This window comes from Echiichthys vipera (assembly GCF_963691815.1).
Source record: "Echiichthys vipera genome assembly, chromosome: 6".
Taxonomy (NCBI): domain Eukaryota; kingdom Metazoa; phylum Chordata; class Actinopteri; order Perciformes; family Trachinidae; genus Echiichthys; species Echiichthys vipera.
The window spans coordinates 18923885-18942060 of record NC_139831.1 but is presented as its reverse complement, the minus strand read 5'-3'; the positions used below and the strand labels follow the sequence as shown (position 1 = coordinate 18942060).

Here is an 18176-nt window from a genome sequence, read left to right as displayed (position 1 = left end):
CGGAAACTGAGGACAGGGAGATATTTTCCCTGAGTTTAACCTCTCAGGTAGGCACAGGCAAGGCTAAAGGAAGGAGGCTGGAACACCAAAAAAAGGTCTGCGCTTTGAGGTATGACACATGCGCAGTGGCATCTGGCCGAGAGGCTCAATCTCAGTACCTCTAAGCGAGAATCATTTTTTGTTTTTCTTATACTTCATTCCTTTTTCTATGTTGTACAGTCGAATTTATATTATTATTAATTCTACATTTAGAAATACATTTCCAGCATTGTGTATAGTTCTGAAACATGTTAGTATTGTAATGCATATATTTAATCTTTTCAATATAAAGCAGTTGTTTTGTCCCAGCCTCCTTTCATTAGCCTTGACGCTTACGTCCTCCAATCGTTGGGAATGAGACGGGTGAGCTGTGCGTGGGGATGCCTGAAAGACTGAATGCAGGGCACAAATATCCCGGTCGTCCCAGAGGAGCATTGCAAAAGGGATGTTTGTGTTGGACAGTGTGAACGTGTTCAGCTGTAGCGTCACGATGCGGTTGTAAATGCAAATACTCACTTTCTGCAGAATTCAGGCTGGAGATAAAAGACAAAGATCTAAAGTGTTAAATGGTCGGCACATATAACGTTATGTGAAGGCTTTTAATTAAATCAATTATTATATGTTCATAAAATAGAAGCCTACCCCCTACATTTGCCCTCTACATCACAATTTGAAGCAACTAATGTATTTTATTGTTGTATTATATAATTATCTAATAATATTGAATCCCATTCTGACCATTTGTAGTCATAGTGTGTTTTATTTATTTATTTTTCTTTTGTTGAACAAAGACAATTGCTTAAAAATGTTCAATGTTATAGCCAGAATGCCCGATGGGGATTTTTAAATGGTAATAGAAAAGTGTATTAACACTATAACATATGTTTCTGTTTTGCATCATTCATGCCTTCAGTCATAATCTCTGGTGATGTACAACCAGTGGTGTTGTCTACTGTGTACAAAACACACATTAGGCTATAGCATACAGTTTATACTGCCCAAAGGAAGTGTTGTATGTAGTCCACATATTCTTGTGTTATAGAAACTCACTCACATCTCTACTCCATGCCACTTCTTCTTCAGCCAGCAGCGACTACTGAACCTGCCAAGCCCCACAGGCTACTCATGCTACGTCCATCATGTACTAAGATCGGCCACGTCTACAGCTATAATTACCACACATTGTCACAAGTATTATAAATGTCAAAGAAAATGTCACATATCCAAATCTAGCTGTTATAAAATCAAGAAGACAATAACATTACATAATTACTTTAAATGTAAGTTTAGTTTATTTGCAAATAAATATTTTCTCTAAAATATTCTGCCATTCCGGTTTAATTTCTGCCAGAATTGTACATTTGCTAATTAGTAGGTCACTAACACGATGCCATACCTTAGGTCTGTTGTTACTCTGTATTTTGTCAGTAACTTGGATCAATAATAGTTATGAATAATCCAATCAAATTTATTTAAGTGCACAAAATAGTGTAGCAACTCCAACATATGTGGCAGCTGGAAGAGAATGATGTACATGTAATATGTAATATTCTTAACTGTTTAACTAAATTTGGATATGTATTATCAAACTCCAAACATGCAAGGCAGAATATGTTATGTTGTAAAGGATGTAAAGCCAATGCAGTGGCACTCTAAATGTACTTACAATGCTATGAAGTGAAAACATAAAACATGTCTAATAACAGAGTCAAAGTCAAGGGGCCTAGACCTTAGTGTGGGTGGAGGTGGGACTTCTCATACAGCAGCATGCCTGAGGAGACCCTGTGATGACCCTTTGGCAGTAGAAGGCATCTATCTCAGACCATTTGTAAACCAATGTGCAAAAACTAGCTAGCAAGCGCAATTGCAGCTATCAAAGATACATCTGAAGGAAAAGTGGTTTATTCCTCATTTTTATCCAATACCCGGAAATACACAACTACCCGATATCAATGAAGCTAGAAGCACATTGGGCAGTTGTTGAAAGCCTCTGTAATGGCTCAAAGCTTAATGTTCTTTGCATGGATCCAGATCTTTGAATACATCCACTCCACTGAGTTGACTGACTTGTCTGGCATCATGAGATGAAACGGTGGTTTCTCGATTGAAAAGGCATTCGAGCTAATGACCGGCAAGAGGGACTAACGGTTGGCCAATCAGCACCCAAGTGGGACTAACGGCATTGTCAAACTGTCAACATGGAAATATACACTGTACATTTTCCCACACTGCAATGACACAAATCTGGTGAGAAATCTGCAACGTTTTGTTTTAAAACCCATGCATGTTGGCATGGGTATGTATCAGTGTTGACTTAAACGTACATTAGAATCAGGTATCCCCGAAGCAATTTCAGTCAAAAGCAGACTGGACTGGGACTGGTCCAACGGATGCGTACATGAACTGATGAAGCCTCTTGGATGAGAGGTGAAACGTCTTCCTGGACAAATAACCAAGTCCAGTTGCTTTTGACTAAAAATTGCTTTGGAGATAACGATGACCTGGACAAATGAGAACATTCACAGGATTAGATTCAGGTGTTTATCTTGGTCTATAGCAACTGGGTGAAAATAGAATCCCCTCCTAACCAGAAATCGGTTAGGGTGGAGGCAATGTCAGACTGAAGATGGAAATGGAGTGTAACAAGTTGACAGTTCTGTCTGTTATCGAGCAAGAATGTTCTACCACACATAAAATATTTCACTAATGTATTTTACCAATAATAATAATAAACAGCCGGCCAAACAAAACATTGACTAACTGTGTAGTTATACAGGTTCTTGTGATTTGACTCAAAATATACATGCTGATTCTTTCAAAATGTTCCTCTATAGTCTTCTGGGTAATGACAAAAACAAACAAACACACAAACAATTGTCCTAATGAGAGAGTCTGTGATTGTCCATGCAGTGTGAGCACGCACTGACAAAACAACTAGGGTCTCATTTAATAACCACAGGTGTACCTGATTCATTGCATTAGACATCCCATCTTATAATTTGCTTGCTCCCTTCTCTGCTATGGGTGACTAAAGAACAAAAACAATGCTAATACCACTTGACAATTTTGGAGGCATACATCACAGGATCTGTTTATGGTCTAAGACAGTATCTCCAGCTCCAATTAAGCATGCCAGAATGAGTTGCAGTGTGGACCACAGCAGCCCAGCTCAGAGTTATGGATGAGCAGTCACTCTAGCAATGCCTGACCCTGAGTGCTAATTAAATATGACATTAAAATAACATGAGCCAAAGCCTGGCTTGTGCAGAAATTAAAATGCCTTACGTCTAAGAATCTTCAAATATAACAGATAAGGCTAGACTAATTGGAATTATTGAGGTTGTTTATACACTTGCATATTTTGTGGATAAGCAAACATTGAGTATAACAGATTACAGTATATTCACCCCTATTACTATTATTGTAGTATAGTACCACAAAGCTGGGGCAGATATTTAATCAACACTTCACTCCTGCATTTCAATGAGCAATTTGTATAGATACACACTGGAGATCAAAATTAGGGAACACATTATGAATACTTAAAATGAAATACTGTTATTTTATTTTAACCGTGGATATACCACTGCTGTACCAGCCAGTTCATTTAAATAACCAAGGCACTTCAACAAAACCTTTATTTCGTGAAAAAAAAACAGTGCGCAAAATAAGCGAACAGTAACCGTCTCAGAAAAAAGAATTTTAAACAATGTTTTTTTTGGGCTATAGGATTAAAAAATGAATAGGAAGTGTAGAGGCCACAGTTTTGAATGTCTTCAGCACATCTGCGCCCACAGGACATCACTAGTTTCTCACACTGCTCTGGTCTGATCTTGGTCAATTCTTCTTGCAGTCTCTCTCTATGAGATTTAGATCTGGACTCTGACACTTCCTACTCCAAATTTAACTGACTTCTTTAGACTCTTTGGGTTCAGTCTTTCCCCAGTCCATCGGTGAACATAGTGTTTCCCATCAGACACAAATAAATTGAACTTTAGCAATGTTGTGTCCTGGTTTGGGGATGTTTTCTGCAGCAGGAGTTGGGTCTCTCGTACAGCTACATGGCAGGGTGAATGCAAATGTTTATGTGAACCTCCTTCAGGAACATGCAATACCTTCACTGTTATTGTCTCCCAAGCAGCTGCAATTATCACGCAAGACAGTGTCCACTGTCACACTGCAAAATGGGTTACGCAGTTCCTTGAAGCTAAGAACATTGAAACAATGAAAAGTCGAGTCCAGAGTCCAGATCTAAACCCCATAAAGAATCTCTGGAAAATCCTTGGCAACAACGTACTGGCTAAGAAGCCCATCACAGTTACTGAACTGTGGAAGAGACTGAAGAAGAATGGACCAAGATCAAACCAGAGCACTGTAAGAAACTAGTGATGTCCTGTGGGCTCAGATGTGCTGAAGTCATTCAAGGAAAAGGCCTCTACACTTCCTGTTCATTTTCTAAATCCTATAGCCCGAAGAAAACATTGTTTAAATCTTCTCTTCTGACACAATGGTTGCTGTTCTCTAATTTTGATCCCTGCTTTTTTCACAAAGTAAAGGTTTTTGTCGAAGTGCCTTATATATATATATATATATATATATATATATATATAAATGTATATATAATGTATATTCTGCAATATATATATATATATATATATATATATATGTAGAGATTCTATGTTTACTGTTTATGCTATAGTTAATGGTTATAGCGACGGGTGGGCGGTAAAAAACACAACCCAGCTCTCTTCAGAAAGCAGCATTCAAAATCTTATTTTAATTTGTATATTTACTCCATAAACATTATTACAAAACTCAGCAAGTTACCAATATTACATTATCACCATACAGGCTTGATCACAAATATTTAAAACCTTTGCAACAGTTACAACAAAACAAAAAACAAAATAATACTCAAATAATTTACATGAAAATCTATAAAACAGCAAATTGTTCACAAATTATATTTTTTTTTCCAGGTTTTCATTTTTTTTCTTTGCTTATTTGTGTTTTGCACAGTAACACAACACTCTCACAACAAGATCATGGTCTTATTACAAAACTCCCAACAAAATGTAAATATTTCTAGTTTTCTGTTGATACTTTCATATTTTGGTTTTTAAAACCAGAAACTTGTCGTTGTATATCCTTTCCACTGCCCATAGAGGCGCATAAAAGGTTACTCACACACACAAATACTTCACAGCACTTTCTAAGAAAAATATACACTTACAAAATATGTTACAAATTGGCACACAAAAAATATACAAGATTTTGTAGTGTCAAGAGTTCATTAAGATTCCTTCTGGTAACAACTCTAGACAGTATATATAAAGCTCGGTAATCTTTTAATGAAAAGAGCAAAAGTAATTCCAATCAATGTCAAAGTATCATGAAGTGAATACATCAAACATAACATTATAATATACATTCATAAAGAGGGTTAGGTACCTAATCTATTTTGCATTTCTTTTTTGTTATCTCTGGGTAAACAAAAAAAATGAAACAAACAAGAACAAAAAGAATAAAAAGAAGAGAAAACAATTGTCAGCTTTCTTAGCACCATTAACGTGAGGCAGCTCAACAGTGGCACATTTCAAAAACAAAAAAGAAGAAGAAAATAAAGAAAAAAAAACTATGAACTCAGAGAAGTACATTCAATTTGACAATAGGCAGAAATGAGAGAAGGCAGACTAAATGGGCATGCAGCCCATGTGGAGCTCCCCATCAGCAGCTTGTCTTGGTCCTAACCCTGATACGCTGGATAAAAGAAACAAAGGATTATGGCAGAGAGGAGAGAAAAAAGAGACAGAGAACGATTGATTATGATTCTTGCCATATGCAAGCAATCAATTACTATTACCTGCGCGTCGGAATCACCATATTCTGTGCGACAAGGCCTGTTTTTAAATCAAGCTTCAATTTGGCTGCACATTTCCATGCAGTCTCATGTAATTACTGCTGTTTAAAAATGATATTCAACATTCAAACAAAGAGGGAATTTAGTGTTTGAGTATACAAAAGATAGGCCACTCTTGTAGATAAAGGGGCTCTATACATATAGTATATAGTAACATCACAAGATTTTATAAATGATTGAACATGATTGTATAGTTCATTTTAAGGTGGGTTTATTTCAGTGCAGTGAGGCAGTGAATGAGCCCACAGTAATTAATATAAATAGCCTGGGAATACACTGGATCAGATAGTACCAATACATTTTCTTTTTCATTTGTTTGTTTTTCTGCCGAAATATTGACCCATCAAAACCGAAATGACAGTTAAAGACACCACATAAAAGGAAGTACCTTCAAAAGAGATGAGTTAAATTAAGATATTGTGTGATAAATGAACCAAAAGGCTGAATACACCAGAGGTGCAACTTATAAAGCATGGCAGTGTTAAGAAACAAATTACATGAGAATGTCAAGAAAAATTACTGTTTAAATTACCATATCAGGTAAGATAGAAGTAAGATTCCCATGTGGAGCAAATGCTAAGACATGCTTTCCTTCATTTACAAGATTACTGATTCCATACTGAAAACTGCTTTCACATTCACATTAAATCTAACTGCAAAAATGTTCTGTCCATTCCAACTGATGCGCACATCAGAATCTCTATGAGTAATAAACTGTCTTGAATTTCCCGTACAAAACAGCTATTCAGTGAGGCACAGCCCCAACTGACAAATAATTTCCTTGCTTACCCTCAAACATCTGCACTACACTCTTCTTGGTCCAGAGAGAGCTCGTTTGAACATCTCTTTTTTCATCGTCTTCCTCTACATTAGCCTTCTGAGCAGATCTCCCCTTTGCCTCTCTTTTGTTGCTTCTCAGTGCCAGGCGATGTTGAGGTAAATTGAATTTGGCAAACAAAGTGGGGGAAACGAGGAGAATTCAGAGTCTTTCTGATTTGGTTTAGTGAGTGGTGGTGTACCACTGCCAGCTGTTGGTGCCTTTCATCAGAGAAGAGAGAAAAGTCCCAAATAAAGAATTCCTGTAGTGGCTGGTCTCTGTAAGGAGTCTCCAACCCGAGCAGCCAATACTCCAATGGATAGAAAAGAGGAACAGCCAATATTCACACATATATAAGAGGTCATTTACACAGCATTGTTACTTTTGGCACATTGATTTTAAGATTATAATCATCTTTTTTTTGCAAATATTGCATGTCCCTGTACAACAACATTGACAAAAATACTCTGAGGGTGGAGCTTTTATGAATTTGCAAGGCGTAAAAATGTAAATTTAGATAACCAGTTCCTCTTAACTCCAGAGGAAAAAAAATGCTTAATAAAAGGAAATGGTAAGTTATTCCAACTTTGAGGAGGGAAAAAAGACAACGTCTGATATGTCATCAATACAAAAATGGTCCCATCTTGTGTTTTCAAGATGTCTCGGGCTTTAATAGGGCTCATTAATCGTAGGTTTCCTTCTTGAAATGAGCCAGGCAGTGTATGAAGGACAGCAACAACAGGACATCCATATTCTGCATACAAAAACAGATGAGGAGGAGGGGTGCGTAGATGTCACTCAATGCATTTGTGTATATAGCTACATCTTTAGGGAAAAAGGGAATAAATACATAATTCAGGGGAGCTAGTTCTGCTGAGAAAATACAAAAACAAAGTTCCTCAAAAAGGCGACAGAACTGTTTTCAAGGCTTATTCTTTTTTCAGACAAAAAATAAACAAAAACGACTATAAGAAGAACAAACAAAGCAGAAACAACAAAAGCAAGAAAAATGCAGCCATGGTCGTTTCAAATCTCAATCAAGCTTGACACAATCACTCAATAGGTAGTTTGCAAAGTACAAGAAGTTTTTCATGCAGATATTAATTTCCTCTTCAGGTGGGGGGTTAAAAGGAAGTGGGTAGTCAGGGGGAACGTAGTACTCATGCAGCTCTGGCATAGCGTCAGTGTAGATATGCTTGGAAGGGAGGGCTGAGCAGGTAGTGGGGGGAAGTGAAAAGGGGGTGCAACAGCAGCTGATAACAAAATATTACCTCAGTTTCTCAAAAGAGGTCATCAGTGCTATGTCCTTATTTGGGTCTCTCTCAGCTCGCTTCCCCTTCAGTGTCTCAATCCGCGGGAACTTTGCACTGGTCTTGTGGCGGTACAGCTTTTTGTGTGCAGGCCCAGGGTTAATAAAGTTGGGTTTATCAAACATGTTACAGCCCAGAGCTAGTTGAGGGAATAAGGGATGAGAAGGGTTGAATTTGGCCTGGTTTTTCCCTCCCTTTCCCCCTGCCTTTCTGCCTCTCCCAGCCCCTGTTAGTGCGGCTCCTTTTTTCTTCAGGTCCGCTTCTGTGCCTGCCAAGATTTTAAGGGTCTTTAGGTTGAGGCTATTGGCCTCAGGTGGCATGCAGGCCTCAGACATGGGATTCCACAATGGCTCAATGGAGGCCATCATGAACCTTTGGACCTCGGCCATGCCAGAGACAATGTTGGACAGAATATTGGAGGGCTCCTCGAATTCTCTCTGGTCGTCCCCAACCAGGCTGTTGCTCTCTGACCAGCCAGTGCCAGACCAGTCCCCGGTGCTGCTACTGTCAGTCAGGCCTGTGCCACAACCTCCTGCTTGGTTCTTTGCTGCCTTACCCTCCAACATGGCTTTTATCTTTTTGGTGGAACGTGAGTTCTGTTTAGGGGTCTTGACCTTTTCTGACTTAGGAGCTCTTGGAGCCCGGACTTTCTTTGGGCTCTGTCCTGTAGCTGCCTGTTTGCAATTGCCTTTCCTCTTTGACTTTATGCTTTTCGCACCAGCCAACATTTCACCAGTCTGTTCATCAAATTCGGTAACTACCAGCTCCTTTTTATCTAAATGTAACACATCCTGACTGTTGAAGTTGTGCAATGGAAACTGGCTGTCTTCCACTGTATATGCATTTGCTGTGTGCTCTTGTTGCTGCATAATGTCACAGGTCCACTTTACCTCCCTGTTGCAGTCCATAGTCATATCATTCACATCCTGGTATTCACCAACATTGCCTGCTATCTTCATTTCACGACCCACCACCTGGGGGGAAAGGTTGGGGGTCTCAGGAGGAGAAAGCTCTGACAGTGATGAGTGTCTAAACTTATCAGGGGTGAAGTTGGAGATGTCCAGCAGGTCTGAGGACTCCCTGAGTGGGGTAAGGGCGTCCACACTCTGCTGAATCACCACTTTGGGACTGCAATGAGCTAAGAAGCTGTCTCGGCCCTCCTCCTCACCCTCTCGCTCACAAGACTTGAGGCTGAGGGAGCTGTAATTGCTGGAAGAGGCTGACAGAGAGCCCACTGAGTCATAGCTGATGAGCCTGCCATTGTCTGTGCACAGGGACCCTCTCTGGTATTGCACCTGGCCCTCCACACAGGCAGACTGACACACCTGCAGATCTGCCCCAGGCTGCAGCCCAGCCTCTGATAGGTAGCTCTTCTCATAAAGTAGCCTGTCAGCCTCAGGGCTCAGCTGGCTGTAGTTAGACACTGGCAGGCTGTCATTCAGGGGCACAGCGTTTGGGAAGTTGTTGGGTAAGATGGGAGTCTCAGGGGTCTCAGGCCCAAAGCTCTGACTGTGACTCGCACAGAGCTGCTGGTGCCACATCTGGGGGAAGCTGGGGCAGTTCTGGGGAGACTGCTGGAGCTCTGACTCAGAGGGAGGAGAAAGGACGCAGCTCTGAGCGAGCTGCAGAGAAGAAAACTGTTTCTCCTCGAGGGTTAACCCCAGAGGATACTGCTGCCTAGAGGGCTGCTGGGGGAAATAAGAGATAGCTGCTCCATTGGAGGAGTCTGTAGCATCTAACAGGGTCTGTAGATAGCCCCCCGGGATAACAGGGACACCCGCCTCTACCGCCTCTGAGGTGGGAGCTTTTTCAGGAGAGCAGGTGGACGAAACAAAGGGGAATTTCTCCTCAGATGTGTGAGCAGTGATGGTATTGTCTGAGAAATGGGGTTTGACTGTAGTTGAGCTAATGCTTGCCTCTTCTAACCCAGCAGTAGGGTCCTCAATCTGTGCTGCAGCGACACAGGCATCCGTTTCATTTGTCACGCTCCTCCCCTCCTCTCCTTCTGCCTCTTTCATTTTCTTGCTCCTCAGCCTGGCTTCGCTTTTGAATTTCCTTATCCTGACTGTTTTATTTCCTCCCAATCTCCTTCCCTCCCTCTCCTCCCTCTCCTGGGAGCGGCTCTTGGCTGTGACTGTGTGCGTGATGGAGTTTGTGTCTAATGTAACTGGGAGGCCTTGGGCTGCTATTATTCCCCCTACCGTGGGGGTGGCCTCTTCTTTAGTGACACCTCCCTGGCCCCGATCAGAGAGAGGGGAGCACTGTACTGTTGCTGATTGCTCCACAGCGTGAATCCTCTGAACCTTAAGCCTGTTTGCAATCTTGTATTTCCTTTTGGGATGACTAGAATTAAAAGGGCGATGATGGCGTCCGTTTAGATGAAAACCGCGTTTTTGTTTATCTCTGGCAGCCAGCTTAAGCTGTTCCTGTCTCTCTCTTTGCCTCTCCTGCCAGAAATCCTTCAGAGGAGCCAGTGTCTCGTATTTGCTCACTGTGTCGGTGTTTAAGCTTACAGATGCATCCACAGGGTCCAACTTGCCCAGTTTCACTGACATGAGTCTCTCTCCTTTAAACCTGTTGATGATGATGTACTTGATGACCACTGGCGGCTCTTTACGACAGGATTTCCGACGTTTTTTTGGGCACCAATCCACATCCTCCTCCTCTTTTTGACCAGTGGGAGGTTTCTCTTTTTTCTCTGCATTCCTCTCACTCTCAAGCGAGTCAACGTCATATAAGTAATCGTCACTGTATCGGACTTTTCTCTTTGAGCGCAAACCGTAGTTGAGAGGGTTAGAGGGGCTGAACAATCTCTTTGAGTGTCCCTTCTTAAACTTGCCCTCCTGCAGGGTGTCTGAGGAGGAGCCAGTGCAGGAGCTGTCATCACTGAACTCGCCTGACTCCTCTGTAGAATTGAAGTCCATTAGATAGTTGACTTTAGGAGTGGACATGGGTGAGCCTTGGGAACCATCAAGGGGGCTCCTACCACTGCGGTCTCCAACCTTTTCTTCCTGTTCTGGCTCCAGGATGAGCTCATCCGTTTTGGGCTGAAGCTCCTCAGCATTCCTCCTCAAGACTCCCACTCCTTCCTCTTTCTTGGCACAGTTGGCCAGGACACTAGGGAAGAAGTTAAATTGTGTCTCCTCCTGAAGCACATTTGTTTTTTCCCTCATGTTGTCCTGGAAAGACTCGTAACGAATCTTCAGCGAACAGACATCACTGCTTAAAGTCGAATCATCGTCTTCATCATCAAAAAGATTGTCAACGTCTTCCTCAGAGAAGAGATTGACTGACAGTTCATTCTTAGAACAAAGGTCCAGCAGTTCCATCTTACTCTCACTGATGAAGGATTCAAAGTAGCCCCAGTCTTGGCCGGCGTTTGCCAGCAGAACCTCCTCTCCGCTCACTTTGTCCAGTAACAGTCCCTCATATAAGTTCTTAGCCGTTGCATCATCCTCTGGGTCATCACAGTCTTCCGTTGTTTTGTTTCCATCAACTCTCTTGCCCTCACCTGGGGCTTTCGGTAGAGGAAAGCTAAGTAGCTGGTCAGAAAGGAGCTGTTCTCCATAGTGACTCACTGCCTCCCCCGCATGGCTCAGGCACTGGATGCTGATGTTGTTGATGTCAGAGAAGTCCTCTCGGCTCACATCACCTATCCTTACACTAAGCCCAGTCTCTGTGTCAGGGTTGGTGTTAGGGTCATGGGGCGGGTTCTGGATGGAATTCGGGTCAGTTGCGTCACGGGTCTCAATGAAGCAGCCGAGGCATGTGGGGGTAGGCTGAAGGAGGCATTCCTCTGTCAGGGGAGACACGGTGCCAGGCTCCATCATTGTAGCTGACAGAGGGAGGGCAACAGGCAGCAGAAGGGAAGTCTTCTGAGTGTCTCCTTCTGGCCCCCAGGTGCTTACAGCCGGGATGGGAAGAGGTGCAGAAGTGGGAGTGTGTTGAAGGTGGGGGACTACAGTTGGAGCATCATCGGAGGGAGGGCAGGGGGCCACTGCCAGGCCCAGAGCAGAGCCAGTGCCAAGGGGCAGGGAGAGGGTTGGCGATGTAGGCGTGGTCCTCTGGTGTGCTGGGCAGGCCCGTTGTGAAGTCTCTGCAGCAGGAGTAGGTAAGGATGGAGGGAGAGCAGCATTTACAGTGCCACACAGACTCAGATCACCACTCTGCTCACATACCCCTGCGAGGAAGAAAAAAAGAAACAAATTCAGATCTTTCAACTCTTTTTGAACTGTAAGTGTGGAGTGAAATTACATTGTTTTTGCTCTGTAGTTACACTGACATTTGTTCTGGGCTGCTGAAATGCAATTAGTGTCAATTAACCCCCCAGAGCTAAAAATGTCATTTTGTGATGCCAGCCTTAAACATTAATATTCCAGTTTTGGTACTAGATTCAATAAGAATTATTAGCTATGTCAAGTTGGGACAACTTTTGAACTATTACTGATTGATGTTTAAATGTAAAAGTAGGGACTAGGCAAGATGAAACACAGATGTAAAAAAATCCTACTAAATTCTCAGAATGCATAAAACACGGGGTCTCACAAATGGTGTCACCCGCCTCATGTTAAGTTAACATGGTGGCACAAGTGAATGAGCTACTAAAAATGCAAGTTTTGTGTTAAATAGAACAAAATGAGGAATTGTATCATATGCTTACAGGAAACCGGGCAGGGTTCTCAGAAACCAAAACTCTTTCTGAGTGTTCTGAAAGTGGGTGTACAATGGACTACAATTATGAAACACTAATTTCATGAGATAACAGTTACTTAATTGTTTGAATTTTGCATTAAATTAAGCTTTCATTTATAGACAAAGGGTAGTAAAAGTCACTCAGAAATGTTAGACACTATTTGGGTTACTGAAAATAATGTAAGCTATATAAATATACAACAATGACACTATGGTATTATTTGTCTTCCATTACCAACCCAAGAGTAATATATGAGATCAAATTAACCCCCTCCCTTTAGGATTTAGCAAATTTAGCTCTAAGGTAACTAGATACCACAGAATTACATTTGGCTGCAACAATTGCAGTAATGACTAAATTGAGAGTAGGTTTTGGTGATTTTCTACAGGTCGAGTGTGACAATGTCTTAATCTGTTGAAAATATCTATCTGATGAGTAACAATCAAAATCCACAGAAGCGGGCTTGTAACAGCAGGCAGATAGCTTTGTTTGCTCTGCATAATTAGATGACAGCAGCGGAGGCAGGTACGTACACATGGGATACGACAGGCCCATATGTTGGTGACTGTATAACCAATATAATCTACACCTGCCTCCCTCCTCAATCCCAAGCTGCTGCCTCACACATATTCTTTAAAATCATGCCAGAAAAAATTCAAATTGAAAAACATACCAAAGCAATTAATGTGTTCACAGAGGTTAACTAGCAATGTCCCCAATTTTGGAATGGATACGCCTAATCATTAGTGAGGTAGTGATAACTGCTTGAGGGGGAAAACAGCTTTACAAACAGTAACCCGTTCAACATGGCTGCATTGACGGTGAGTAATTCTTTGAATATGGATATGATTTGAGAGTGATTTAAGTTAATGAAATATCTGATAGCAGGCCTCTCAGGGTCCCCGGTCTGCAGACACATTGGAGCGACCGAACACAATACTGTCATCCTTAATGAAGAAAATCTCAGGAGGAATACACATCTTCGCTCCTCCTCTCTGAGTCAAAAAACTATTACAGCTGCAGGAGCGTCACAGTGAGGTGTTTGCCATCAATTCCCTTCAATATGTGAGCAAAAAATGACCTCAGAACAAAAACATGTTACTGACACATGTTTTCCTTGGACAACTGTTATCCTTATCTACATTTAACAACTATTTTCATTTCAATATTAGATTTTGAGCCACGTTTCCATTGTATGGCCTTTTTTGAGATGTGCTATTTTGTTTTTTTACAGGCAAAATTCATTTGGAATTATAGGTAAACAGTGCATGTGCTTAAAATCTACAACAACTAAATTTCCATCACTTATAGATAAGTAATCATTCCTTTATATTTGCCTTATCTCTTGCATTAGCCTTACAAAGCAGCAAAGCCACCGAAAGATGGAAATTACAAAAAAGGGTAGAAATTAACTTCCTTTATCCCCCATGCTCGCATGAAACCTAAGCTGCCACCTAATATTGCCAAAAGATTGTTCAAAATTGCTGTGAAACATTAAACTCATATTGAAAAATGTGTTTCCTCAGGGTTTATAATGGATTAACAATCTATCCTTTCCAATGTGTCTGTGCATGTGATTTTGTGGTATGTGTCTGTGTGTGTGTGTATGTGTCAGAGAGTGTGTCCATGTGTGGATGCATGCGTGTGTGTGTGTATATATATGCATGTGCGTGTGTGTTTGTGTGTGTGTGTGTGTGAGAGAGTGTGTGTGTGTGTGTGTGTGTGTGTGTATGAGAGAGAGTGATAGAGTGTGAGTATTGGCTTGGGGGTATAGTGTTATCGAGAGGCCATCTGTCTCCAGCTGGACCATTAGGTCTTCAGCTGTTCAGAATGTGCCACAGATCAGTCAGTCAGACAGGTACACACACACACACACACACACACACACACACACACACACACACACACACACACACACACACACACATACACACACACACACACACGCACACACACACGCGCACACACGCACGCATGCACACACACACGCACGCGCGACTGTAGATGACAATTTCTGATGACAGTAGAGGTCAAAGGAGGATCTAGCCTTATATCCCCTGATACAGCATAAAGCTACTGTAGAATCTTAGCTGTCAAATGTAAACAGGATAAACATCCAAAATACTCACTCCTGCTAAATATAGTATCTATCTTATAGAAGGAGCAGCTTATACACTAATAGAAAACAAGCTTGAGATAATCTGAATACAGGTTGTATCACAGTAGTTTTGTAATTGTGTTAACAGCACAAGTGCTCCTTGAATAGAAACTGAGACTGGAAGTGACACAGCTCACACAAGCTGGCATGGACATTCACCACTGAGCATATGGAAGGACCTGGCAGGAGGTGATGATCCTCTGATCCCCAGCCCTGCCAAACCCAGCCGTGCTAGACAGCCAGACCACCGCCAAACTAGACCAGACCAGACCGGACCAGTTAGCACTCTGAGCTCTCCGAGCCTCCCCTATCTTTCTAGCCATGACATTCAGGGCTCCATCCACCTGAGGTAAGCCCAGGCTACTCTGTGCCAGGCAGGTCAGCAGGGAGATGAGCCCACGCCGATGGACATGGTCATGGACATGAGAAGAGAGAAAAGCTGGCATCTGTGGCCTCATCTATTAGTGAGTCAGATGTCACACATGCACACGCAGCCACACATACATACATTCATGCTTCTTTTCTCTCTTCACTGACAATCCACCTTCAGCCCCTTTATAAATAGGATAAAAACATATAAGAATGTATGATGACCAATTATTCTTAATGTTAACGCGAATCACACTCACATCCATCCCATGTGGTCTGCGAAATAAAATAGCTCAAATATAACAATATGAAGTACAATGCAAATGAAAACAGCTGACATGGCCTTTTCTTCCTTTTTAATGGCTTTTTGAAATCATTCCTCACTCCCATCCCCCCTTCCGTCCCCTTCCTCCTCTCTTTTTTTGCTGGCTATCTCCTTCCCTTCCACTTCCCTACTCCTTATCCCTGCTATATGGAGGCTTTTACATTGGTAAAATGCCAAGCTAGCTGTTCTGCAGCTCAGCCACCCGGGGCGTTCACTCATCCAGCTGATAGGCCAGCAACAGAAGCCGCTTGCTACCTTTTGCTCCATCTTCACTATATGACATTTTGTGAATGGTGGGGGGAAATCAATCCAGCCAGTACAGGATGTTCATAATAAGTGGTGAGTAACTGCAGCATGATTCATGACCATCCTCCTCAGAGAGCTGCCCTTCCTGCTCAATGGAGCCGCTTTCACCCTTTCATTTACAGCTATTTTTCCTACTCGCACTCTTCATCCTCTCTCTGTCTTCTTCTTTTCCTTTCGGTGCTTCTGAAGGAACAGACTAGGGCTGGGGATAATCTGTGTGATTTCCACAGTGGGGACCATTCAGTCCCTACTGAGGCTGACCAAAGCTGAACCACATAGATAAACCTCATATAAGGATCAGTGGTGCTTGGTAGAAGTAAACTTTAGGGGGCAGTAGGTAGTGGCTAAAGGAGTCTGATAAATGCAAAATGCATCACTGAGGTTTATACAGTAGTTCAGTAAAAAGAAAGGGACTACACTACAGACATACCTGGATTAAATTGAATTATGTTTTCGATTAAAAGCTTTATTATAAATATATAATTATGATGCATGGTTGATGTTATTGGTGTTATTAATTATAATTCACAGAGGCAGTAAGTTTGATCTAAAATAATAATCTGAATAATAAAAAATCTGAATACTGTTTTACACACACACACACACACACACACACACACACACACTCTCTCTCTCTCTCTCTCTCTATCTCTCTCTCTTGCCTATGCTAATGACTGTGAATGAGTATGAAAGAATTAATGGTCGAACCCTCTTTCACATTAGCACCTTTTCATGAGAAAAGGTAGATGTCATATTTCTGAGTTGTGGAAGCATCGAGAGAGAGGATTAACAAAAGCTTAAAAAGCTTCATTTAATGTTTCTTTTCCACTTTTCATTTAAAAAGAACAGGATGTGTTTCACCTTCCCCTCTATCTTGTCAAAGAGCTTAAAACCAAGGGTGAAAAGCTAATTCAAGAATAGTTCAATGGTACGTGGTGGTAACACTAATTGTCTTTTCAAAGTTATTAGACTGTGAGAGAAACTGTTATCATTAAGCTTTCATTTATTCTGACAAATGCTTGATTTTTCTCAGAAAAATTAAGAAATTCTCCGCTTATGTCAACAACCAAGTATCTATAAATGTTCAAAGTAAATTTGAAAAGAAAGAGAAGGCAAAACCAACTTGCCAACAACCAACTAATGCACATTTCTGACTTAAGAAGAAGTTGGATTTTATATATTATTAGGTCCATTATTGTAAATAGTGAGAGACAATGTCTTTTTTTATTATAAAGCAGGTTGTGGTATAATTTAAATATAGTGAAAATATCAAAACGCTCAACCCACAGAGAAAGGCATACAGCCCTTATTCAGAAACGGTGCCTTTAAACGAGTCGTCAGGACTTCTGTGTGGTTGTGATGTCACAACTGTACTATATAGGAGTAGAAAGTGATGGCACAGTGCTGTTACAGTCATTCTTCCTTTGCAGAGATGCAGAGAGAGCAGATGCAAAAGACCCAGAAACACTGACCAATCAGAGCAGATTGGGCTTTTTTTGGGAGGAGGGCTAAAAGAAGGGAGGCAGGCATTAAAACGTAGTGTTTCAGACAGAGGGTTAATAAATTCAGACAGACAGAGGAGGAAAAAAAATGCGTTTTTAGAACATTAAAGTGTGAAAAAATGTTCTCGTAGTAACCCAAAATGCAAGTATGAACATGAAAGTGAGCATAATAACGACCCTTTAACAAGCAACAAATCACAGAAAAAAAAGTGTGGTGTTCACCTGTGTTCTCCACAACATTTGCATTCTCTGGTTCTGAAGTCTTCACAATCAATGTGAGACTGCTGTCTTTTAACACATCCATCGATACGGCTCAACGCTTCACCTCCTACGCATCATTTTGACTGTCCCCACCTGTTGAAAGAGAGAGCCAGAGAGAAACAGAGAAGACAAGAAAGAAATAGAAAGAGCTGTGAGTACAACAAGGGATCGTTGCAGGGTGACTGCCATGTGTCTAATGCAGCGTTTACAGCAATACACTTAATTTCATTACAAAAAGGACAAACACAAGGTTGCAGTAACTGAAGAAAAAAATTTGACGGAGACATCAAAGAGGTCCTTGGGGGAACCAACCAATCATTCGTTTCTTCTCTGTATCACAGATTCGTGTTCATCTAAACTTTACCAACCAAGAAAGTACACAAAGAGTCACAGCTGAGATCACTATGGCAACTGTATGCCATACAATCCTATTTAAAGCTTCATTTAACATTTATAGCAGAGTCGTTAACCTATGC

At 41.4% G+C, this 18176-nt stretch overlaps 1 protein-coding gene across 1 annotated transcript; it reads right to left on the bottom strand.

Moving 5' to 3' along the window:
• Positions 1-5732: 5732 nt before the first annotated feature.
• On the bottom strand, positions 5733-17743 carry nexmifb (neurite extension and migration factor b; the record flags this gene model as incomplete). The annotated part of the gene is made up of 3 exons (XM_083914818.1): positions 5733-5799; positions 8048-12266; positions 17662-17743. The coding sequence occupies 3 exons, from the start codon at positions 17741-17743 to the stop codon at positions 5733-5735; spliced, it is 4368 nt and encodes a 1455-aa protein (XP_083770944.1).
• Between the last annotated feature and the right edge of the window lie 433 nt (positions 17744-18176).